Source organism: Triturus cristatus, chromosome 7 (assembly GCF_964204655.1).
Source record: "Triturus cristatus chromosome 7, aTriCri1.1, whole genome shotgun sequence".
NCBI lineage: Eukaryota > Metazoa > Chordata > Amphibia > Caudata > Salamandridae > Triturus > Triturus cristatus.
In genome coordinates, this window is record NC_140590.1 from 1,453,980,639 (window position 1) to 1,453,995,833 (window position 15,195).

Below are 15,195 nucleotides of genomic sequence, written 5' to 3' on the forward strand. Positions count from 1 at the left end.
TACACGGAGTTATAGAATTTACAGTGATAATAAAATCAACAGTTTGAAGAGCTGTCTGACTTTATCATTGCAGTCAATGGGAAAAACACAAGGTGACTCTCGGTCGCTTGCGGGATGAGCTCCACAGAACCCACTTGGAGTTAAAGTCTTGTGGTTCCACAGACAAAGCTTCGACTGTCAGAACAATTTTACCTTGCCCAGGGTGTCTGGCTGTAGAAGTGACTTGGCTGTCCTTGGTGCTGAACGGGGGCGTGGGTGCTGAAATAACAGTACTTAACAAAAAGATACTTTCAGGCCGAGTTCACAAGATCCTCTTGGAGGAAGAGCTTGGCGGGCTGCTGGACAAGGAATCACCAGGCAGAACAGCTCTGTCTAACTCGGGTGCCTCGGGTGCACAGGTGTACCTGGCTATCCGTGGTGCTGAATGGGACAGGGTGAGCTGAATTCGCCAGGCGTGCCAATGCAGACAGGTTTGGGATGCAAGTACTCGACAATTACGCCACAGAAGGAGAAGGTTGATGGAGCAAAGGATTTGATATTCTTGGAGCAGCGAGTACAGTAGTCAGCAGTCAGCAAGACTACCAACAAACCTTGACCACGGCAAATGCAGTGGTAAAGCAAATCTTCTTCCACAAGTCTTGGGAATGATGTAGGGGGATGATACTACCTGAGGTTCAGGACTGCACTTGCAAGAAGGCACCTCGCTGGTTACGTTTGGGCTGGCACTCGACAGAGCCCAGAGGATAGTCCTTCTTGAATCTTGGAAGTGCGTTTGTTGTGCCTGCTGACTGTAGGGGACTCGTACCTCTAGCCCTAAGGAGTCCTGATTAAGTCTTTTGGTTGCAGAGGGGTTCACCTTCCTTTTGGAACAGGTCACTGGGACGAGTCGTAGTTTGGCGGGTGCAGGGCGCTGCCACAGGTGGAGTATTTTGGGCCTCTTCTTTGTGTATTCCTGCTTTGTGCTAACATGGTTCTCTTCTTTGTCCCTTTCCTTCTTCAGAGCAGATCTGGAGTTCTGGTGTCAGGGGTGCACCTTAAATCCTGGATGAAGGGGGTGTTTAGGGGTGTGAGGGCTTGTAGCCAATGGGCTACTAGTCATGCAGCTAATCCGCCCCTGAAGTGACTACGTCCGGTGATGTAGGTTGCTTTTCTACCCGAAACCCACTATTTTTGGGACTTTTCAAGATGGCCTTACCCATCTTTGGCTCTACAGCCCAGGTAGCCCATCGTAAAGGTGTGGCTAGCCTTTTGGGGTTTCCACCTCCTGACTGGCTCATTTTTCTGCCTGCATGCAAATACAAGTACCTGTGGCCAGGCAGTTTGTTGTCCTCATCTGGAGGATAAATCTCTTGCATATCAGAGACAGTGATATCCTTTGAAGCTCGCTGCCCTGATGCGCCATTCACTAGCTATCCTGGGAGGGCGTAGGTGTGACCTCCTTCTTGCCCATGCCTTTTGTATTTGTCCTCTGGGAGTGATAGCCATTACCAGAGGAGGTCAGACTTCTGTCTTGGCAGCATCTGGTTCGGAAAGCCAGCTAAGGCACAAGAAGGCTGAGGCAACTCGGTGACAACCTCTAAGGATACCATCTGGGTACATGCTAGTTCACACTTGACACGTGAATTGTGTTGGGAGTGAAAAAGCAAGGTGTTTGACACCAAACATGACAGAATTTGAAAGCACCATAATGGAGCTAGCTAACTCAGGGTCGCCTGGTATCCAGTCCATATTATCCTATGGACCGCAGTTCACTGAGAGTAATCTTGAATGGTAAGGTTACTGTAGAGATATATAGGCTTGTACATATATGGCTCTGCCTTTAATATAAATCACTCTGCCTCGTGGGCTTTAGGAGCCCTACCTGAGGGGTGATTTATATATATACTAAAGGCAGTGATGGGACTCTGCAACACAAGGTGTGTGCAGAGTTGATCTCAAAAAGCTTCTCATGAAGGTTGCAATGGCAGACCTGCAGGCTTTACTTTTACTCAGGTCACTGAGGGTGGCACAAATAGTGCTGCAGTCTTGGTGACCCCTTTAGCACCCTTGCCCTGGGTACCACTGGTAGCATATACTAAGGAGTTACAAGGGGGGCTAAAGCATCTTGCCAATTGCGAATACCAATTCACATTAGCTTTTGAAGAAAAGAGCACTAGCACTGGGGCTTGGTTAGCATGCCCCAGTGCACTTTCAGATAATTTACCACAGCATCTAGGCAAAAAGTGGGTGGGGGTGTGGATGTAGGGGGGGGGTAGAGACCTTCGAAAAAGAGCACTTTGCTACAATATGTATATCAACAGTTACAATTCAGATCACAGTGAAATGTTAACATTTACCAAAGGAGAGGAATGCACGCTTTCCACTAGCAATATTTTAAAGCTGAGATTCAAAATTACTGATTTCGGATCAGGAAGAAACCTACGTGCGCCCAACCTTCGATCGTCCTGAAAGGATCTTAAGACTGAGTTCTAGGATTGCTCAATTTGGTGCTCTTAACTGCACCTCTTCCCTTAACCTTTCTGTATGAGTCCTGAAGAAGACCTGGCTTTTCCTCTGTATGCATCACTGTTGTTATTGTATACTTTACCTAGTTTGTTGGAAGTACGAGTTGAGTTACATATTAAATAAAAAAAATGAAGGTGTAATATTGACATTGTAACACGAGATGGTGGGAGGGTGCACAACATTTTAATCTGTAATAGATAAATGCTGCAACATTTTACTTACAGAGACATAAAATGATTTCTGTGGGGATAAATTTAAGACATTGGATAATACAGACAACTGTGTACAACAAATGTTAACAAAACCATGCTGATTTATATGTCTCATGTCCAACCAATAGTGTGAACATAGGGCACTCCTGTCTTCAGCACCCAGCAAGTGTCTAACCACAAATGGATTTCTGAAGAGACTGGTGGAAGCAGATCACCGTTCCTTACCCTGCTGAACTCCAACTCCAGGTTCCTCATCTTTAGCAGAGACTCTAATAACCCCAGGCTCCTGTTTGATTTTGTTACCAGAGTGTGCACTTGCTCCTCAACATGGTTGTATTGGGTGACGGCTGCCTCCACGGCATCCCTAGAGAGAAACAAATGAGAAAGGCTGTGAAACACTGTTTTCCACAGTATTCCCCATTCCTTATAGCATTTTCATAATTCTGTGGTAATTCTGGATCCAGACATTACAGATCCCCATGGTACCAGAAAGAGTGTAAAAAATGTCACTGCGGTGTTCCTGCATACAAGAGAATTGCTTTAGTTCCCATTCAAAGAGAATGTAACCAAGCATCATAGACTGGTCTGCCATTTTTGGGAGAGGTGTTCTACTAATATGCAAATAGTACCATATGGTTGGAAATTATTGAATTAGATGTTTCGACTAATTGCTACTGCGCCTGATGATTCCCCCACATGGAAAGATTTTGTTCAGCTAACTCAATAACAGAACCTCTATAAATGTGTTTAAGACAGTACAGGGAAGTCCCATTAGAGACTCTTTGTCTCCTTTGTATTTCATCATGGTTCTGTATCCTTGTTGCATGCTTTAAAAATAACAAGGGATAAGGCACATCTGTATACTCATACCTTTCCCCATTGGGCAAAGGCTGCCCAACTCAGTCCTTATTCTGATATCATTTTACTAAGTCTTCGTATGACCAAGTGATATACTCTCTAGTTCAGATGCCCTCAGCACTTCTTTAATTCCAGGATCAGCTGACCTGTTGCCGCTAACTAGATGTCCTAAGCAATCTGTTTACCTGAACAAACGGTTGTATGATCCCCAAATATGTCAATAATTGTGAAGGCAGTATGTTTACAAGCCTCAATACTAGCCAGCCCATCTGAACTTGAGCACAATCTTGAAATGTTCTTTAAAATCACCCTTTTGGTGGTACCCTTCAATGATACCATGGAAGTTCAAACTGTTACGTTGAGGGTCTGCCTGCTATCACAGTAATGGTGGAAACATCCCATTTGATTGAAAAGTAGCAGGAGTATATGATTGACACATATTGCTAAAATGAATACAGATTCAATAGGTTTCTTGTACCTCATTATGGCACATGTCTACGTGTGTGTATGTGTGTGTGTGTGTGTGTGTGTGTGTGTGTGTGTGTATCTATATAAGCAGTGCTTTGTGGGCCCTCTACGTGGGCACCAGGACACGTACTTCTGGCCCTGGGGGATGGAGTCCCCTGGGCTATGAAGGTTCAGGAAGGGGGCTGTGTGCCTCCTCTCTTTAATTTATTAAATAGGCCCTGGGCGATGGGGTCCTCGGGGCCAAGGAGGGTCGGGGGGGGGAGGGGGGGTCCGTGCACTCCCTTCTTAATTTCTAAAATAGGTCCCAATGATTGGGTCCCCAGGGCTCAAGGAGGATCGGGGAGTGAGGGTGCGCACCCCTTCCCATTATTTTATAAAATAGACCCCAAAGGATAGTGTCCTGGGGGCTGTAAAGGCCCCCCAGTAGAGGGCAGTGCACCCCCTCTTCAAGATTTTTTTTTAAATAGTATCCCGGGGGGATACCAAGATACCAAAGTGAATAATAAATGAGTGGCAGGAGCCGAACTTAATATTCTAGAAGGATGCATAAAGTGAAGCGGCAGTTCAGATAATCTGGTACTTTTCAAAATAGGGTTTTATAGGTTAAAGTTAGCATTTTCACCCAGGGAAGATGCCCGCAGGCTCTCCACATACATTAAGCTCAGCAACCTGTTGCAAGGATCACCTCATTGGGAAGTATTTTATTTAAATAAATGGAAATATTTTCAAGCATTAGTATGTTTATAACCACTGCAATGATTGGATACATCAGCTTGACCAGTGCTTTAAATGGGCCGGAACTGTCCGGTACGGAGTACCAGCACTTTTTTATTTTGAGAGGGAGAGTACCGGCACTTCTCAAGAGAAATCGAATATTTGTAATTGGAGAATACCGGCACTTCTCAGGCACTTCTATTTTTTTCATTTCAAGCACTGGGCTTGACTACATATAGGAAAGTCATGTTGATTGAGCCAGGTACTCCTAAGGTAAAGTTTCACACATAACTGATCAGAACCTGAATGCAAGAAAGTGTAGAAAGAGTGTAAAATCAGAGCCAGTTCGTCATTCACATATACTTGCTCTTTCTCTGACAGCAGTTGCAAAGTGAGATACAGATGATGATGCCCCACCAAAAAAAAAACTCCAGGTATCCTCCTTTGTGTGATGGCATATAGCAGCCGGGGAATGAAATTCATGCTAGGAGTATATCCCTGCACTGCCCTGCTCAATCACAACTTCACATTCATGGGAAAGGGCAGAATCCATTGTTCCGAGTATCCTAGCCCTCATGATCCAAACATTTGTGATTTTTAAATTTAAGGACCAACACATATTTAAGGTTTTAATTTAGTTGGATCAATTGAGTTGTTGCAGTTGTATTTTGACAGTTATCACGAAGAGTTTGTGATGACGAACAGTGCAGCGCGCGCCTATTTGTTGCAGCAAGCATATGAATAGTTGGGTCCCTTCTAAAAAAATAACTTCTCTTAAAAATAACTTGAGCCCATTGTTTTTGAGCCAAGTATCGTTGGGTCCTCATTGGAATCAGAGGAGCCCGACCTAAGTCATTTTAAAGATTTAAACCACAAAACAGTACACACAATTACGGAGACAAGCACATACAAATATACAGATTTATTTATTTCCCTACAATTTTTTTTTAACTTAATGAGGAGCTTGGAGGTTTTCCAATACCAATTGAGGCCATCTAACGTCCAAACGACATTCTGATTGATGCATGATGATTGATGCACTGGTCTCACAAATCAATCTGAGGAAAACAATTTTATTTTTTGATTCCGATTTCAAATTCTTTCCCATTTAGAGAAATTTACAATCAATCAATCAAAGTAATCTTTATTTCGGTCATAGACCATAAAAGATAATCAATCCTCAAGAACATGCATATTTTACAATGAAAAAGGAGTTACAGTTCATAAAGAGTATGTACAGTAAAGATTACATAAATTCATGATTAATTCATTAAAACAGTAGATAAAAGAATAAAAAGTTTAAAAAGTTAATAAAAGCAGTGGTACACAAAATCAATGACTGTTTGGTTAAGGTTATGAATTAGGCAATAAAAGGGAACATCTCCTTCGCCACGCAGCATGCCAAAAACGTGATACCGAGAAGACTATAGGTAATGCTGTGTCAGTCTTCAGGATTCTATAGGCAACTTTGCAATGTGTAGTCCCCAAGTTCCTACATAGTTGAAGGAGCCAACGTTTTCTAATAGATTTATATATAGGGCAAAAGAAAAGGACGTGTAGGTCGGTTTCACTTGTGGCTCCACAGAATGGGCAATCAAAAGGATTGTCTATCGACCACTTTCCTGTGAACGCTCTCAAGGGCAAAGTTCCATACCTTATTTGCAAATATAATTTTCTGGAGAAATTGGGCTCGATTATGTCCAGAACTGGCTCCATTTTGGATTCCATCTTGATGTTAAAAAAGTCGTCAGTCAGTGAGCCCAATTTGTTGTTGGTTAGCATCATATTTTTATTATTGGACCAAAATGTGTTTACCAATTCAGCTCTAGAGATTTTTGTAGCATTTATTTCAGGATGGTGCCATAGAGCAAAAAACCCTAATCTAGTGAGCTCCCTTCTAATGTAAAGTAGCCACGGTGTGTTATCTATGCCGCGGGGGGTCAATAATGATTTTAAATCGTTTTGATAATTCGCTAGCTCCGGTGTTGCCCACAACCTACGCCAGTACAATAAAGGCCTTAAAGCAATTTCGTCTTGAATGGAATTAACTCCCAGGTCCATTCTGAGTGGTATAAGGGGGGTGCTGGCTGGTAGGGACAGTAACGACCTTAAGAAGAAGTTCTCAGATCTGCCGATGTCTCGAGTTGGAGAATGCCCCCATAGTTCAACCCCATAGAGAGTTGCGGCCCGAGCTTGTGCTTTGTATATCTCAATGGTGGGTGCTATCGGTTTGGAGATGGATGCTCTGTGTATTTTAAGGATCCCGCCGCAAGTCTGTGTGTGTCGTAATTTAGCTTTTGCTAGCTGGGGACCCCATTCCATCCTATCCGAGAGTGTAACGCCAAGATATTCAAACACTGAAACCCTGTCCAAGGTAACACCATTAAGAGACGGATTCGGGACAGTTTTTTTGGGTGGGTTGCAGACCATAAATTTTGTTTTCGAGGAGTTAACCTCAAGTCCTCTATGGGAACAAAACTCAGAAAAGCTATCGAGGGCGCGCTGGATCCCCATAGGGGATTTTGACACCAAAAGGGTGTCGTCGGCAAACATTAGTGCAACCACCTGCTCGTTGTTAAGTTTGGGGGCATCAATGTCCTTGACTCCCCTCAGGTGGGACACTAGTGCGTTGGTATAGAGGGAGAATAAAGTGGGGGCCAGGACGCATCCCTGTCTAACACCACGGTTGACAGGGAACTTTGGGGTCAAATTGCCCCACTTGCCACATCTAACTTGGGCGAAGTTGTCGTTATGGAGCCGTTTTATAGTCCCCAGTAGGCAGGCAGGCATCCCCATCTCAGCCAAGACCGCCCACAAGGTTTGCCGGGGTACTATTTTTAGTGTTACATTTGACTTTTTTTTATTTTTATAGAGTTTAATAATCTGTTAATATTATTTTGTTTTCTAAGTTGTCGTGGACACCCTGAGTAGGTGTAGCAGACCCCCTGTGGTCTCCAGACCACAGGTTAAGACCCATTGCCTTAGGACATCAGCGGTCATTGCTTTCATTATAAGAGGATGATTATATTTTTTAAAACATCTGGTTATGAATAGTACAGTGATGACACAGTGTCTTTGACCCAAAAACACCTTTATCTGGGCCTTCTGAAGCGTTACTGGTAAATTTTCTAAGCATCTCTCCTGGTGAGAGGATGTAGCCTTACAGCTACAGCTGCCGACTTTGGAACTGGGGATCCGCTTTTTATCAAATATCTGATACTCCTAACAGTATTTTGGAATCATACCAGAGGCTATATTGTTGGAACGGAGCCCTAGCTACTTTTAATGTTCAGTTTTAGGTAGCAGAACTACTTTAAGTGAGTCACAATGGGCAATTAGTGCCATCTAGTGGCCATATTCAAAAACGACATGAATCTGACGCAAACTGTAATTCTTGTTTCCTGACTCTCGCAGGCAACTTCGTGGTTAACTGGCAAACCACTGTGTGGTTCAAAGCTTCATTGTTAAAAAGAATTCATATTAAACCGAACGTACTTTATATTCAGGCAGGCGTGCTCGATATATATGACAAGAGCTCTGTAATTCCAGCAGCAACAAAATAAACATGCACACTCATATAGTGCTTTGGACAATACAATGGGGTTCATACATTCGGTGGGAACACATACTTTATTAAGGTCAAACACATAGGAAACAGTATAAGAAAACATTTTCCACATAGAATACATTGGTGGTTTTCCCACCACCAATCCATATTGGTTCCATCTTTCTCACAGTATTGGTTAAACAGTTCAACTGATACAATGTAGACAGAATTAGTGCGAACAATATGTTTCCCTGGCTTAGTAAATTCAGGGGACTTTGCTGAGATATTTTTGTGCTGACATGTGAAACTGGTAAAGTTTATTTTAGCAGCAATAATATCATATAACATAGGATGACGTTTAAACAAGATAATAGACAATGTAAACATTGTTCAGTATTAGCAATAGCTCAAATATAGTCTGTGATTTTTATTCTAGAAAATTAGCTCTCACACATTGATGATGCGGGCTGCCACAGAAGGTCTCCACTCACATTCATAATTTAACCTGTGTGAGACAGCACACAAATACTGCTTCAAAGAAGTCCAAGACCTTCTGGTAGCACACCAGCTGGAATCATGTCCATAATATAGAGTTGATTCACTCTGCTGATGTTCAGCCTGATCTGTGGTTGGATTTAACATTTCAAAAGGGGTGTATCAGGAGTGTTTTCGGAGGCCATCATTTACTCAGTGATGTTGCTTGACTCACTGGAGAGTCTTATTGAGACTGAGAAGATCTTCTGCGACCTGCTGAGATCTCCATTATGAGACCCCTCTACCTCCTGGTATCAGTCGGTGGTGCTGTGCCAAGCCCATCTCTTGCTTGTGGAGACCCTTGAATGGGTCGCCACGGACCTCTTGTGGTGTGTGCTGGGTCTGCATGTGTGCAGTGTCTGGTTCGCTGCAAGAACACCAAGGAACGGCAACCTAGTTATAAACACAGGGGTCGATGGGTCATGGTCAAGGCATGCTACAGACAAGAGGATCCGGATGTAGGTGGGATGAGCAGATAATGGCTGTTGATTGGTTCTTCGGTGCTTCACGGCTCTTGATGTTTCAATGTTGTCAGACTCCACTCAGACCGTGAGATGCTCCATGGATGGTAGAGGTGATGCAGTTCAGAGGGACTGGCATGATGGGGTTGCCAGTAGGGCGAACCTGTATCACAGTAGTTGAAAACTTGTTTTCATAATTGTAGATACTCTTACTTGGCTCGTCAATGGTTGAAGTGATGGTGAACAGAAGGCCTTTCATAGCTAAGAGACTCTGCGATTTGGTGGTGCTCTATGTCTTCTACGTGTGCAAGGCATCTGTATCTCTTGGCGTGCATGGCATGGTTTGATAGGCAGCTGGTGTCTGTGTCAGAACATTTGCACTGCGAAGCTTGGGGCAGAGACTCAGTTTGTGCATGCATGTTGCTTGCTTTTGGTTCTCCTGCTGGTCTGTTGCAAGGTTGTAGTCACTCCACATCAGAGGCTCGCTTGTGTCGTTAGATGCATTCACAGTCATGGGAATGAGTCGGTCACAGGGCTACTTCCGGGCCCAGTCCCACCTGATCTTCACTCTTCCATGCTTGGTCGGGCATTAGGAATCCCAGTGTGGGTCGTCTGGTCACACTCCTTTCCTTTCCTTTCCTCCTTCTCAGGTCTCCAGCATGCATCTTCTTCTTGACTACGCTGGTGTGACTTTTAGTCACCTGATTTTCTTCTCTTTCTTTGTGTGCAGTGGTGTGCACTTTCTTCAGGACCAGCCAACAGGGTCTCTTGGTGATTGACCATCTCTATAGCGAGGCCAACAGTCCTTAGGTTGCTTGGCTCATAATTTGTGCTGATAGGGGCAGGTGCTGATCCACTCATTTTCTCCTTTTCTTTAGTGCTCTGTGGCATCAAACCAAGTGTCACATGTTACCTCATTGGGACCTTTGGTGCTTCAGATTTGTAAACAATGGTGTACACTAGCAAGAGACTCCTCTTTGGAATGGGAGGCATCGTGCAGTATCAGTGTGGGCACCAGTGGCTTATGTTAGCATTGGTGTCTGCCATGTGGTGCTGCAGAGCTGCTCTGTCTTTCTGATGCAGTCTGGTCGATGTAAGTTTCTTTTTTCTTTAGCTCTTCCCAAAGTTCTGCTATAATGTTCATGAGCCAGTCTTGCTAAAACAATCTTTCAGGAGTAAATCTGGGACAACAAGCACCCTGTTTATTTGATGGTGTCCGCACCTACTGAGGTGTGGTGCTTCTAGTGCTGGTATAGCAGATGAGCTCACTCTCACTCTACTTACAGTTGTAGTGCTGGCCCTCTGTGCTAGCTACTCACATCTCTAGTAGGTGGGCCCTTCAGGTAAGGCCACATTCTAGTGTGCCAGGCATGTGGCCCACTCCTCTGCCACATGGAGACTTGGATCCAAAGGTGCAATGCCTTATAATGGATGGTCCCTGTCTGTGAGTGCTAGAGCTGGGCTATAGTTGGCGTGGGGATGGCAGACACAACTTCAGATGCTTCATCCTCCAGCAAGGCGAAAGGAGTTTTCCTTTGTCAGCACTATGGGAGGCCCACTTGGCAAGATGTCTCATAACACTTCTGGTGTTTGGGCCGTGAAGGTGGCAGAGCTTTAGAAAGTCAAAAGCTGATGTATGGAGTCCTCTAAACCTCTTCCTGCCTCTTGATGGTACTGTTGTTGTGTTCTGTCCTTTCTGTGGGGGAAAGCACAGTATGTCCACCCTCAGGTCTTGGGCAGAACAGTTCTGTTCAATTGGCCTCTCCTCTGCTGGACTCGTCCTGCAGTGGGTTGCACAGGAGATAGGTGATCACTTATGGAGATTGCAGCCTTTCAAAAAGGAACTGGACTAGTTCCCTGATTTGCCTGTGGAGGGCAACATTGTGATAGGCCCAACTTTTACACCATCAGGCAGCGTCATTCGGTGATCTGGCCTGGATAGCACTGTGATGATACGTTCTGCCAGAAGGGAGTAGTGAGAATGGTACAAAGCTGGTATCATCGGGGGCAGGGTGAAGATGCGTCTGTTGTGTGTTTGTGGGTGGGGTGTCTCAGCACCTTCTCACCATCACCGTAGGAAAAGTTTGACCACCCCTCCATCAGTATGCAAGTCAGGCAGGATTCTCTGGCTAGGCGAGGGACAGATGTTCCGGTACCTCATTGTGTTCTGGGGCAAATGTGAGGCTGTCTGGCAGCCATGTGCAAGCCAGTGTAGCTCTAGCATTGAGCTGCAAACTGGAAGAGACCTTTAGTGTTGTTTGTAGGCTACTCTGGAGGTGCAGAAAGGCGTCAGGCTCTGGGTGCCTGGACAGTATTCTGGAACTGGAAATAGCACAGGGGGAAACTGGAATACTGACACCAGGGGTTGGGGGGGGGGATACATGCTCTGTGAAAGGAAGTCTTGCGCGCTCTAAATACCTGTATATTTCCCTGAGAGCGAGCCAGTGAGTCTCCTGGCAACCGCATATGAGGCTGAGTAGCTTCAGTGCTGTGGTTGATTTCATGCCTAGACCCAGTCTCTTGCCTTCAGGCTGGCACACCTCCGTGTGCCACTCTCCCCTCTTTACCAACGTGTAGAGAAAGGCCTGTCCACTTAGGTGCATGAGTAGGTATTTATCAAGTGGATCTGCAACATAGCCTCATGGTTGACTGAGTAGCATGTACACAGCTGGAGCTGGGCGCTTTCATGCATGGAGTGACTGCATACTGGGTCGGTTCGCCTCATCGCCATTGTTAGTTGCGGAGCCTAGCCCCATTTGCTGAAGTTCATAAAGACTTGGACACCATAACTGCTGATCATTAACTGGCCCTGAGCTTGTGCTCCCAAGCCTCTTTGTTAGCAGGGCCATCACACTGGTGACGCCTGTGATGGAAGGGTGTGGGGTGGGTGCAGCTACAGACCCGAGGGAGAGACTGCCTTGTTACAAGTTCAGCAGGACACTGAATAGCGGGTGAGTATTCCCTATTTAGGTGCAGCCAAAGTATCAATGACAGATGTGACTAGCAAAATGTATTTTAATAACTTTCTTTCTATTCAGCCATTGATATCGCATTAAAGCCCCACGGATAAAAGGCGTTATTATTATCAAAATTAATGGTATTCATTTTACCAAATTCAGAAAGATGGAAGTCTAGGACAGCCTTGCCAAGCGTTTGGCCTTCAGCCCTAGAAAAAGTCAGTAGCAAGCTTTTATTTCACGGAGCCATCTTGAATCTTATGTAACCCACAAAGATGCCCAGAATATGCTCCGGCTATTGTTGTCGGTGGAAGTCAAGTGTGGGAGTCAAGTGCTCCCTGCACCAGGGCCCTTCAAGGCACCTGTACAGACACATGAAGCTACGCGTGAATCACTGCATTTTCTGTCCTGTCTGTAGAACATGTGTAGTTTCACAAACGTTTGTTGGTGATGGAAGGAACACACCATAGGTCTACAGCACTCCTGGGGAACCCATTTTATTGTACACAGGCACAAATTTGGGCTGTGAGAGACCCATTAGAACCCAAGGCCCAGGCCTCAGGGACTTGAACTAAAGAACCCTCATACTTTCCATTCTATGGTTCATGAAGATTGAGACACAAGTTGACAAGTTCCTGTTCAATGTTAAGTCAACCAAGGACACTTATCATGTGATTATAACAAAGAAGCTATGACTTTATCACTGTGTAGAGTCCGCAAGAAGATGTGGGGCACGGCTGCCATGTTTTTCAGGCCCCAGCGCGATTATTTAGCCCAGTCCTTTTTGTCTTAGAATTCTGGAGTACTGGTTTAGTTTCGAGTTAAAGAAGACTACAAGTCCCAGAATTTTAAGACAAAAACAGGACTGGCCTAATTAGTCATGCATGGTCCTTGAAATCTTGACAGCTATGAGGGTGGGGCAGGCACATAAATGCAGAGCTAAATAGTCAACTATGCATTACCCTAGCTCAGCAAAGAGACATTCGAGGTACATATTTGGGTATTTTGTATGTGCACAATTTCTACCTAAAGCCTTAGGGCCTAATTACGATGTCGGGCGGAATTAAGTCCGAACGACATCGTTTTGGTACTGGGACTTACTGACGTCCTGTCGGCAATCCTGTCCAACCAATTAGGATGCGACTGAACACTGTTCGGTCGCACTCATATTCTTTACAATGGGAGCATGCATTGTGATCGGAATGCATGCTCTCATTGTAAAACAATGAGGTACAGTTCATCCCTGCACCCCGTGGCACACGGGGTGCAGGGCTCAACAGGTGGGCACCATAAGTGCCCCCTCGGCCTCCACCCGGAGGCCGTGCACCCATGGGGGCCTTGTTGGAGGCCCCAAAATTTCGAATTCCTACAGCCTTTCTGTGTAGGAAAGGCCGGCACAGAAAGGCTGTAGGAATGTGACATTGTAATCCCTCAGATGGAAAGAGCTGCCCCTGGGATTACTGAAGTCATTCCGACTGGCAGACGGGCTCTCCGAGCCCATTGAAAGCTAGTTGTAATGACCGTTGGGATTCCTTTCCGACCAACACCATCCTAATGGGTCGGTCAGAAAAGAATCCGACCAGCTGATTAAGCTGCGGTAGGAATGTCTCAGATCGACGGTCGGAGCCGTAAACTACCGCATTGTAATGAGCCCCTTAGTGTGAAATTGGTGCAGGCTCTATCACCACCATAGTTTGAAAAGTTCTGATTCCTAGCAGGACCAGTACTTTGCCAACATTTCAAAATATTAACAATGAATAGAAAAATACAATATCATTCTATTTCAATCAATCAATCAAAGTGGCTTTATTTCGATATGAAAATATCTTTAAAAGTATTACAGAAATAAAAACACAACAAAGTTAATTAAAATCTATAAAAGCATGAACAATAAGTGGCTAAAAAAGGTCAAGTCACAAAGACCATAATTAAACAATTAGTAAAAGCCATTTTGTCCTAATAAGCCACGCCCAGCTTAAGTATTTGGCTAAGCCACAAACATACAGCGGCCGAGTATCTGAGCTCAAAATTCGCAGGGCCACGCTGCATTGTCGAGTACCCAACTCCCTGCACAGTGGCTTTAGCCACCTGGAGCGGGGCGCTTTGTAGGCAGGGCATACAAACAGAAAATGGGGGATCGATTCTATCTTCAGTGGGCAAAAAGGACAGTAGGGTATAGTTTGGGCCGGAGGTTTCCACCGGGCGGTCAATGGAAAGAGCTGCCCCTGGGATTACTGAAGTCATTCCGACTGGCAGACGGGCTCTCCGAGCCCATTGAAAGCCAGTTGTAAAGACTGTTAGGATTCCTTTCCGACCAACACCATCCTAATAGGTCGGTCAGAAAAGAATCCGACCAGCTGATTAAGCTGCGGTAGGAATGTCTCAGACCGACGGTCGGAGCCGTAAACTACCGCATTGTAATGAGCCCCTTAGTGTGAAATTGGTGCAGGCTCTATCACCACCATAGTTTGAAAAGTTCTGATTCCTAGCAGGACCAGTACTTTGCCAACATTTCAAAATATTAACAATGAATAGAAAAATACTATATCATTCTATTTCATTGTTTGTGCCTAATTGTTTGCTTCCAATGTCTTTTGCTGCTAAAATATATTTATGTTCAAGGGTTTTTTATTTGTGCTCATGTCCATCAGAGGGGTTTGAGGACAGCAGAGTGGTCATTCTTTCGTAGTCCTAGACCCTATCTAATTAATAACCCTCTAAGGTTCTTAGAGCATATAAAACTTCATGAAGGAATAATATTGTTACTATGGGGATTATTTGGAGACCCCTAAACTCCTATTTTTGTGGTTGGCCAAACTGTCCTTCTTCATTTTGCTATTCCTTTTGCATTGGCTAAATAAAAAAATGCAATGATGAGAAGTTTTAAGAGATACTGGTATCATCTGGTATAATCCTCCCTTTAGATATATAGCGGGTCT

At 44.7% G+C, this 15,195-nt stretch overlaps 1 protein-coding gene across 2 annotated transcripts in view; it reads right to left on the reverse strand.

The window, feature by feature from the left end:
- Positions 1 to 15,195, reverse strand: part of KIAA1755 (KIAA1755 ortholog) — a 483,080-nt gene that overhangs the window by 120,356 nt on the left and 347,529 nt on the right. For both annotated transcript variants that reach the window (XM_085619206.1, XM_085619204.1), the window contains exon 11: positions 2,943 to 3,081. In XM_085619206.1, coding sequence (XP_085475332.1) covers positions 2,943 to 3,081 — 139 coding nt within the window. The remainder of the gene's footprint in view (positions 1 to 2,942; positions 3,082 to 15,195) is intronic.